Source organism: Colletes latitarsis, chromosome 8, assembly GCF_051014445.1.
Source record: "Colletes latitarsis isolate SP2378_abdomen chromosome 8, iyColLati1, whole genome shotgun sequence".
NCBI classification, from domain to species: Eukaryota; Metazoa; Arthropoda; class Insecta; order Hymenoptera; family Colletidae; genus Colletes; species Colletes latitarsis.
In genome coordinates this window covers 31,463,612-31,475,035 of record NC_135141.1, presented here as the reverse complement: position 1 = coordinate 31,475,035, position 11,424 = coordinate 31,463,612, and the positions used below count along the sequence as shown (strand labels likewise).

At 39.8% G+C, this 11,424-nt stretch overlaps 1 protein-coding gene across 1 annotated transcript; it reads right to left on the bottom strand.

The window, feature by feature from the left end:
• Positions 1-2,374: 2,374 nt before the first annotated feature.
• Arl4 (ADP ribosylation factor-like 4) lies at positions 2,375-11,385 on the bottom strand. The gene is made up of 3 exons (XM_076771190.1): positions 11,164-11,385; positions 9,831-10,046; positions 2,375-9,340 (listed from the first exon to the last, which is right to left on the bottom strand). Exons 1-3 carry the CDS (start codon positions 11,372-11,374, stop codon positions 9,144-9,146), a joined length of 624 nt encoding a protein of 207 aa, XP_076627305.1. The 5' UTR covers positions 11,375-11,385; the 3' UTR covers positions 2,375-9,143.
• Between the last annotated feature and the right edge of the window lie 39 nt (positions 11,386-11,424).

Below are 11,424 nucleotides of genomic sequence, written 5' to 3'. Positions count from 1 at the left end.
AGGCAACTGGAAGAATAGCTGGAATCGTTTTATCAATTTTACACGACAGTCAGTACAGTGATCAGGCACAGACATTTTTCAGAAATTGATACACTGTTATTAAACTTTTCTAAACAACTACTTCGAACGATGAATTACATTGACACTACAAGAAACGTGTACATTTTCCTAATATGGAATTAATAGTAATGTATCGTCGGACAACTAGCTTGAGTAAAATGTATTGTTTTGAAAGAAAACGTGGAATCTATCCCGTAATGCTACTCCTATTAAAAAGTAACAACGTCGAGTAATAAAGACCTCCTGAATGAAATTGTTTTTAAACGTGATACCGATCGGAAGATCGGTTTCTTAAACCGGAAGCGTGTCTCGCTTTCACTCTTCCAACGCGCGATCAACGTTCGATCGTCGTTGCAAAGATTCGAACGATTTTTATAAAAAAAAAAATTCTGTTCCACCGCCGCCGCCGCCGCAAGTTTCTACCAGCGACAGTTAAATCCGACACGTCTGTTAATTACAAAAATCAGAGAGATCGAGCCGTCTGATAAAACACACGCGTATTACAGCCAGACATCGCCGCGTCATCCGCGCGTGTATTCACCGTAGAAAGTTTGCATGCAGCGATGTAATTACCGGAAGGCTCGTTAGACGACGGCGTCGCGATGCTCCCGATTCGCGAACATTGTGTCGCCTCTGCAATATGGGACACAGAAGCGTACGTCGGCAAAAAGTGTAGTATGTCGTCGGTGCAACGTGAGTCTCGATGCAGAATGTCTCGAACGAGGTTGTCTTTCATGGAAACACTACCTTTATTCTAAATCTCCATCGACGAAACATCTATTTTTCTTTTTTTTTTATGTAAAACATGTCAAGGTATGGTCAGTCATGAAATTTTCGGTAATGAATTTTTTTCTCGAAAGGGGGTAGGATTTCGGGGGTATGTCTGTTCGTCAAAAATGATTGTAATTGAGCCCCGCCCCCCATTATTATTTGTTTCGTGTAAAAAAGAAAAACTCGATTTGCAATTTATCGCGATTCCCGAGTCTCGGTTTTGTTGCAGGCAAACGTCGATAATATTCGTCTGTGTGGAAAGCGTATGCCTACGCGTTAACAGGCTGCAAAATATTGTCTCGTTAGAGAGAATTCTGTGAACGCACGCGGAAACAATTGTAGAAAGTTGGAGACATTACGATGGAAACAATGCGCGTTTGAACAACAGACTGCGTTATTGTAGGATGCGAATATTAGATAGCATCTCAGGAACTTCTCGTTGAAATACGTGAATAATTCGACACATTTCCTGCCTGTGCACTCTAGACTTTAGGCTGTTTCAGACGTTTGTTAATTGTTTCCATTAAATATTGTAGGAATTGTTCTTTAGAAAACTTTTCATAAATGATAACCATCAGAAACGTAGAATGATCATCTTTAAAAATTTTAGATTCATAATTGCGAAATTTTCACGGGTAAATTCAACTCGTAAACTTGGATTTATATAAACTTGGAAAGATTTTTCAAAATGGCGAGTGGGAACACTCCGCGAATATTCCTCGTTAGAAATAAAGAGGTACAAATACAAGTGCAGTGTAGTAAGGATAGAAAGCTTGAAATATAATGGTATAAATATAAATACATTATACGCAGTTTAATTGTAGAAGATCTTAGCAAACAAGGGAAGGATAATAATCAGAATAAACAGGATAAGATGTGGAAATCTGGAAGAAAAGAATAATGTATCGGATCGTATATGATTGAAAGAAATCTGTGAGAGAGAAATTATGCAACATTAAAACATTTTGCTAACGACTCTAATGAAACGGAAAGAACAGACTGTAGGATGGAGAAAATGTTTAAAATAATTGAGATACGATAGATAATCATTTGGTTAAGAATAATATATGGGAAAAGAAAAACAAGAAAGAAAATATATACGGCGAAATCTGTGAGAAGATAAAATAATATGTGCAAACATAGTTTCGCTGAAGAATTTTTTTCTCGAAAGCGCGTGGGATTTCGGAGGTATGTGTATTCACTAAAAGCGATTGTTACAGATCCCCGCAACTGAAAATAATTTTTTCAGAACTAATTAAAAAAAAATTTCAGCACCCCGTGTTGATTTTTCTTAAAAATTCGTTTTTCATTTTTAATAAATTTGTTTGATCCTCTACGAAAATGTTGTGTGATACTTTTTTGTAGGTATCCGTGAGCTCTACTTTACAAATAATTTTCAATGAAATACACTCGCTATTGTAGGGGTTATAGTCGTTCGATCTGTTCACTCTGTATAGTATGGAGATAGCTTCGATTCATATTAGCGTTCAATTGGATTTTATGCGCGGCAAGGATGGCAGAAGAGCAAACAACAAACGGCCAATTAAAACATAACGGAATTAGCTGATTTATTTGGAAAAATTCTCGCTCATAGTCGAAAAGAATCCATTCAGTCTGCTGGAACGAAATTGTCCCTGTATAATCAACGTTCGCCTGGTGTACCTATGGCGATGAGCACACACGCACGCACACACAAGAAACTGGCGAGTCTACTACATAAATATACGAATATTCAAGCGGCATGAGGACGTACGACAATATAATAATTGTTTTCGTTACAGTAAAAACACGATTTTCTTTCTCGTTTTACACGCACGTTCGTTACAATTCTGCGCTCGATTACTTCGCTGTTATTTAATCATCGCTATGGGTTAACCGTACGTATAATACATAAATATGTAATCTATCGATCGAAGCACAAGATAAAATATCGAAAGATAATAAAACACAACAAGGGCAAGTATAGTATACAATAGAATTTTGAACGACAAGTCGATATAAAAACAACAACCATGTTTGACAGATATTTTTTTGACTTTCTCCGGGCTAGGAAATTCGCCTGGAATCAGAAAATGAATTCGTATCATTCATTTTAATTCATTCATGTATAAAAGTATCACTGAAGGAGCTCTATCCAGAAGTAACTTTATAAACTAACATAAAAGTAACACTTGATACGTTTCATCCAATAGTAATTTACAAAATTGTATAAAAGTCTATCAAGAAAACGCAAACAAACAAGAATAACAGCTGTTTTATAAGAGCAAAGCATAGGAATCACGCTGCTGAAGAAAACTCAGTCAGAGAACACTCTGCCAGAAACAAAACGATCTCATTTATTTATGCTTAGCATTATTATCGCTATAAAGAAAAAGATTACCACGCAATATTTAACATTAATAGATATTTAATCAATAATAAACATATTTTTGTTAGCTATAAAGAATCAACTACATTTTTTAGGAACTAATCTACTGTGTTACACGAATATTTTATTGCTATTTTATATGCTTTAACTAGTTCATTTTGGCTAGTGCTTGGCTCCGTTTGACCATCGTCAAATTCTCTAACAACAAAAGAAAATCACTACAAATTGTTGAAACCACGCTTCTTTGAAAATCAACGCCCGAATCCTAATCTGAAACTCCATTGAAAATTTCTCGATTCCGGCGAACTCCATCTTCCATCCCGGAGAAATTCTATGAAACTTACATTCTGGTTGCCTATTTACAAAATATCCTTACAGTATAAAGTTCGTTTTGGCGTACGCTAGACGTACTCGTCATCGTAACTCTTTTTCCTGCTTCTCGAATAATTCTCGGGTCGACTAGCATCGTCACTCATTACAGTCGTTAGAGTTTCCTCTAGTTTCAGTTTTTAGTTTTTTAATTTTACTTCATTTTTTTTCCTTTTTTTTTTTCTTTTTTTCTTTGTTTCTTTACATTGCATCTGTACAAACATGGATCGTGTGTTCTCGTCGCGATGCCCTTCCAAGCCAAGGCGTGGACCAGGACGCGCTAATAGGACACTAGCGTGATTCAGCTGTCGGTGGCCGGCGATCGGTGCCACCGGAAGTTCAAAGGAACTGGGTTAGGGCAACGCTGGAAGTGGGCCAAACGTGAAAAGGAAAGATCTTGCGTTTGACAGAACTGCAACAAGGATGTTGATCCTAGGAAATAGAGATTTTTCGCTCTTTCGGTCCCAAATTATTAAAAAGTCACAAACAGATGATATTTGTATTTTTATTCGTATCGTCGAACAAACAATCGATTCATTTGTTATCGTTCTTGCAAATATGCTCGAGAATTTGTAAATACTTTCTTCTTGCTTCTAATTTATAATCATCTTGTTTACCGTAAAGCTTCAATTCTTTAAACTTTTGGTCCAACTGTAAGTTCCAGAGTTTCGGTAGAATAAAAATTTATAATATTTGATGGTTCTAATTGGATTTCTTTCTCAGTGTATTTATAGTATTTCGAAGCGTCTTGAAAAGATATGTTTCCATATTTAGACTACAAAAAGTACATCTTAGTACAATGACGGAATTCCAAAAATGAAATCTTGTGGAAATTTTAATATTCTTTTGAATTACCGTTAGATAAAATATCGTATATTGTAAATAGAATGTTTAAACGGTATACAAAAGTTAAAAAATACTTTTAAAATGAAACCGAAGTCTCTGCAGCGACAAATATTACATCACACATGAACACACTGAAATTCCAGGAACGCTATCTAAGTTGTTGGATTTTTCAAGCAATAAAATGTGAAGGAGTGTCCATTTCACGCGTTCTATCTTCGCGATATAGAATATCGCTTCGTCGTTATCTGATAACACGTACTTTCCATCATCGTCGTCTCTAGTTTCCTGAGTTAGTAACTCATCGCGTCTTTTATTTTCTTCGTTTTTATTTTATTTATATTCGCGTACCAATAATGGACACGGGTCTTGAGCCATTTTCTTCTGCCATGGTCACGAAAGTGCTAACAATTCCTTATCGCCCTTCGTCATGGCGGTTCTCGTGAATATTCCAAAATCGCGTGACCGCTAGCCCTGTGTTTTCGCAACAAAACCAAATCGCATAATAAATTACACGACATCGTTATCGGCTATGACTCATTGTATTCTTATCGATTTCTTCCTTTTTTCTCAGAAAAAGTCTCAACAAAAGAGAATTCCTAGAAGACTTCAACGTAAAGAATTTCAGCACCTATCCCCTGTCGATTTTTCTTAAAAATCCGTTTTTGATTTTTAACAATTTTGTTTGACACTCTACGGAAAAGTTGTCTAATACCTTTTTGTAGGTACCCATGAGCTCTACTTCAGAAAAAGTTTCATTCAAATATATTCACTATTGTAGGAGTTATGGCTGTTTGAAAATTGGACCATTTTTATGGGGTTTTTCTAACTTTACGGGGTTAAGGGGCAACTTTTCAAATATTTTTGAAATGTCTACATATTCTTCACCAAAATACGCGTAGTTTGCTTTTTTAAACATTAAAATCGTCCAACCCGTTCGGGAGTTATGATGTTTTAAACATTCGCATGAAATTTCAGTGAAATACGTCAATGGTATGGTCAGACATGAAATTTTCGGTAATGAATTTTTTTCTCGAAACTGCGTAGGATTTCAGGGATATGTCTAATCAACAAAAATGATAGTAATTGACCCTCGCGACTGAAAATAATTTTTCCAGAACGATTTGAAATTCTTTAATTTTGTCGAAAAATTTCTCCACCTACTCGAATTTTTATCTCGAAAGTGCGTAGGATTTCGAAGATATGTGTATTCACCAAACATGATTGTAATTGACCCTCGCAACTGAAAATAATTTTTTCAGAACGATTTGAAATTTTGGTAATTTAATTTGTTAATGACTTTTTAACGAAGCCTCAATTAAGAAATTGGTATTCTAAGTTACTCCCAAAAAATTCTTAAAAATTGCTTTTATTTTCAGCCGTCACAGCGGTTTCTCCCCCTTAAGAAAAACAGACTGTGCTGTGACTTCCGATAGAGAATATCTCCGTTTCCGGATAACGAATGTGCCCCGCGTATATCGTATGCCGCAGACCGCAACTTCCGGTTTCACGTTGTCCTCTGTTTCTCGGCTGAATATCGATCCGTGCGCTGTAATAAATAACCAGTCAAATTGCATCGTCCGATTTTCCCGCGTTCGAATTTCATTCCACTCTCGGAAACCTTCAAACGAAATTATCTCGAGCAAGAAACTATTAATTGTTTCGCCTCCTGTAGCAAAAGTAATTACTTCACGAAACGGGAAACTTTCATCGACTTCCTCGCACGGTCGACTCCCATTTTGTAGCCTCTTCTTTTTGTAATTGTTTTCCTCGTTTCACTGACTGCTTTTATTTTTTCTTGAAATCCGTGGAAAACTCCCGGTCAATATAACGAACGATACGACGTATTTCCTTGGTTCTCGTAGAAATGTTAAAGGTAAGTTACGAAGTAATTCAATTTTAGTTCCAATGAATTTAAAACTTTTAGTAGAATCTGTTGAGCGTTCATTGTCCATGCTCGATATTTAACAGTGACTTCTTGAATTCTTCGTAAGTTGCAAAATTTGAATGTTTAAGGACAAGAAGGGGGGAATATTGAAACGAAGGAAGGGCCACGAGAACACCGAATGAAATCAGAATTCATCTTGTTTTCTTTTTTTTCGAGGTTTTTACGATGCAGAAACAGAAAAGATTTTGCGGTAAAAATACTTCTAATTCGAGCAAGCAATTCTTACGCTGACCATCCTCGTTCCTTCGAGAACGGACCGTACTTTGGGACTTGAAAGAAAAATAATAAATTCACGCAAGTATACGAAACTAATAAAAAATAAAATATTCGATAGCCTAAAGGATTAGATAACGAATCTATCGCGTGGAAGGCGACTGATCGTAGAATTTGCACTACGTTAAGTCGCGTCACTACGCATAAAACACACGCTGGAGTGCACTAGAAGTACGCAACACTTTAGCGTCGGGTTATTTCCACGCTGAAAATAACTGGAAATACAGCATAATATACGATGAACGTTCCCAACATATTTTTAACGCGCACGCATACAACTCTGACTTTCAGAAAATATCTTTCACGATGATGGTCCGATAAGAATTGCCCGCACGAGGGACGCGTATGATAATGGGACTCTGTTGAGGGAACACACTGGCAAGAAACACGAGCACCCGCCGTTTTGAGCTCTACATTTTGCTCGAACTTTTAAATAATCGACAACAAAAATCACGAACGCGTCTGCCTAGCCTAAAAAACAACATTGTTCGACAGTATTCTTTGCTTAAGCGACGTATAAACTCGCGAAACCGTCCGAGTCACGCTCGAACATATAACACAGGCATGTCCAACTCGATGCAGATACGAATACTTTCCAGTATGCCGAGCAAATAACTTCCGCGGGCAATTAAATCACACCTTCCGCGAGCAAAGGAACCGTGGGTATGCATGTAAAGCTCATGTATGTGGAAATCAGGACACTCTCCAAATTTTCTATTCGAGCAACGTACGCAAATTTTTGTTTCGTTCGTGAACAAGCTTTCGCCGATGTTCGTTTTAAAAAATTAATTCACGAAATCGAATTCCCTATTTAGAAATAAAATTTGCCCAAGTCTGGACGTTGGACATGCCTGACGTAACGCATCGAATCGGGTAAATTTAATCGCAATTAATATCCTTCGACTATCCTAACAAACCACATATCACGCTTTTGATCCAACAATTGCCTAGAGCAGCACTTTTCGATATCCTCGAGATATGTATAATTTCCGACGAAGCTCAAAACAATCGGTTCGCGTCTTCTACGTCGAGAGCTCGTCTCTCCACTTCCTGGGCTACGATAGCACGATAGACAACGAGTACAAATATACACAATACCCTAATCACAGGTGGTGAGAGGAGGTGGGCTGTTATCACATCTGTTTTACAAAAAATCGTCTCGAGCGAGGCCACGACGGAACATCGTAGTATTTTTTTTTTTCTCACGTACAACGTATAAAGGTGCAAAAATCTGGAGAGGCACGGTTATCGCTGGTACTTCTAGGTCCCACGATTCGCCTCGCGGTCTATCGACGTATACTACGAGCTTCTTCTAGCACGATAATCGAATATGATTGTTAGAGATTCCCCTGCGTAGCAAAAATGGTCTACCGGAATTCTATTACTTTCCCATTACGAAAGCAATTTCTACTACTCGATCGGAGCCCGGGTAAAAAATCGTCAATGTACGCGGATCGTAAAAAATTGGGCTCCGATTTCCAACTACTTCCCCGATATATTTTCTTTGAATCCTTTCACGGATCTACCCTTTCATTCGCGTTCGAAGAAGTTATACTTATTTAAATTCTGTTTTGTATCATTTTGGTCTCCCGCGCTCGAGCCGTCGACGTTAACATGATTCGACATCGTCATCGTTAGCAATAAAGGTATTGTCGTCGCTGAACCTCTAGTTGGGCCTCTTCTCGGTAGCAAAATAGGCAACGTTCCCGTTCTCCGTGTCTGATTCGAGGCGCGAGGGTTAAGCGACAACGAGTCAAGAAACTGGAAATCCGCGGACCGTCGTTGCGGAGTTTCCCGAGAAACGCTTCGGCGGTGTAGAATTTGGTAAAATAGAGCTTCTATGTAGCAGCGAAGAAGCACTTGTTTCGTTGTCGTCCAAAAAACAACCGGTCGCACCAGAGTTCCATGATTCAGGCCAACAAGTTTCTCTGCCGTTCTTGCAAAAATTGCCTATACCCTTCATCAAAGCTATAATAACATCCCTTTCAGAGAGGGTAGGAAGCTTCTCCCAATCCATCGGCTTCGATACAAAATACAGACACTGAACGCCACCCGGATCCATCCATTGACACAACCGACCAGCCAATGTCTGGATCGCGTTCTATCTTCGACGATGAACCATCGATGCCCCTAACCTTCCCTTCCAAGGAATGGAACTCGGATCAAAGAAAGACGAAGGCTCTTTGTAAAATCTGAGAAACCTTACGTTGCACGAGTCCCAGCACCTGGTTTCTGCCATCAAAAACACCTGCTGCCCCGCCAGCATCGTCGAGTAACACTGGTCCGCAAAAGGTGATGGTCAGGAACGCCCAGGACGTTCCCCGACAAGAAACAATTGTCCACGTACAGAGGAGGGCACGTTCACTCGAGCACCTCGTGGTCGTCGCCATTGCGCGATGACGAGGAGGACGAAGAAGAAGACACCATGGAAGGCGTGGCTGTCGTCAAAGGAGAGACTGTCCGCGACTGACAATATCAGAAGACGCACGTGCAGTCCTCCGAAGTCCTGGCCTACCTGGCCCGTTTCCTGTTCAACTTGGCGAGCTTACGCCGCTTTATGATCAGCTGGTAGAGCGTGTCCAACCCTTCGTGGAGACCCTCGCCCGTGATCGCGCACGCTGGTTGCACTCTGATGCACGCGCTACCCGGCATTCCCGCCAGTTCTAGGACGCCCAGATGCTTCTCAAGCTCGCCCACTTCTTTGGCACCTGTAGACAGCGAGTCACACGATTTGGTCAGTCGGGGTAAACCGAGACTAGCGATCGAGAAGCGCGTGATGTCTTCTTGGTACGCGAGGAACGACGAATAATAGTCTGTAAGTGTTGAGATGAAACAATCTAAGTTTCAATGTTGGCGCCAATTGTCGAGAGTACGCGGTTGGTGAGGGCAGCACACTTAAAAAATGATATATGTGTACGTAGAGAGAATTGTCACTTCAAGGGAAGTCCCCTCTCAGTAGTACGAATGACTACCATTCACTTATCCGATCGAAAATGTCTCGCAGTTATCCAACCATTTTTAAATTCTCTTTACGGGAACGATGCACAAGGGTAAAGGTGAACAAACGTTTAATTAATGTTATTTATGGTGACACGATTGTCGCTAAGAACGATATTGATTTTAAAAGACGCCACCGTTATTACTGTTTCGAACGAAATGTGGCGCCAGCGTACGTATACATGCATGAAACTGTCTTACCTGGCAGATCCTGTTTGTTGGCCAGGATCAAAATGGGCACACCGGCATTATCCGGGCTCCTGGCTGTCTTAGTGAGCTCCATCTTCGCTTCTTCGAGTCGTTCCGCGTCGCACGAATCAACGACGAAGATAATACCGTCCGTGCATCGGGTGTAGGACTTCCATAATGGTCGTAATTTCTCCTGTCCGCCCACGTCCCATACGAGAAAATTCACACCTGCGATAGACCAATATGGAAATCCATTTATATCCCTCTCTTTCACCACCCTTATCCACGTCAAGGGGTAGGATGTAAAATTGAAGGATAACGATCCATTATTCGACATGCAAAACCGATAAATTGTGACGTTCATACTATTCTTCGTACCTTCTCTTTGAAAATTTAAATAAAGAAGATTCAACAAGTTTATCTTAGTTTACGTGTATTCATACATGATATAATTATTCTGGCAATTATTTAATGGACAACATGGTAGTATACAGGGTATCCCACGTAATTTCTACTACAGTTTTTTAAACACTTAAGTCGCTTAAATCACCAATTACCATTGAAACCAATTATTCTATTAGTTTTAATCCATTTCCCCAGCATGTTCTCAGAGATGGTTTTCGAATAAACGAGGAAACTTTTACGACAGCTTTCTGTAACAGCATTATTATCTTAAGCAGAGTTCGCCAAGTACAACTAATCCCTTTTACTCTTACATGACACTTGTTTAGAAAATGGTGCTTTTTAAGCTTTCAACGAACTACGATGTGGCGGATAAACTTTGACTACCCACTTTGCTTCTAGGAACTGGATTCCACGGTAAGTCGTTGCAACAAAACACTATAAAATAAGAAGCAACAGAACTAAAAGCAGAAAGTCTCCCAAGTAATTGTAGCTTCCCGTTCAATCGATGCCACCAGGTTTCTGGGACGCGGAAGATCTACTCTCGTAAGAAACTGACGTAGAATTATTTCGTTGACGCGTACACGATAAAAGTAATAACTGTTTTTGCGGTGTTAGCGTCATTATCCTTGCCGCGTAATGGTTACGTGTCCCCGAGTATCCTCACTGATTACGTGACTGAGGTGTAAATACGATTAGTGTTAACGTTTCATCCCGTTGGGACTTAATTGTATAGCGAATGTGTTCTTGATGCAACTTCTTTGTTATTTTTTCTATTCAGAATTCCCATGCTATTTCGATTCGATCAACTTTGCGTACATTTAAGACGAGAGCGAAAAACAGTTAATAATAAATACTTAACCCATTTGTAATAACTGTATTCTTGATTTACGTCTTATTTTTGCCTCCAAAATCTCCCGGATGACGATAAGAATCGATTTACCTTTCGCTTTGCCGATGCCGCCACGAATCCTCTCGCAGTTGAAGCCTATGGTGGGTACGGTGTTGAGGTACTGGTCGAACTTGAGCCGATACAAGGCGGTGGTTTTCCCAGCGCTGTCCAGGCCAAGCATGGCCACGTGGAGCGGCGTTCCTGTAGGAAGTGCCTCGAGGAGGCCGCCGCTCGTGCCGCTCCTGCCCATCCCAGCACCCATTCCTCTCCTTTAGCACAGCTTCCTCTTTCCTAGACCACGCTTCTAACTCC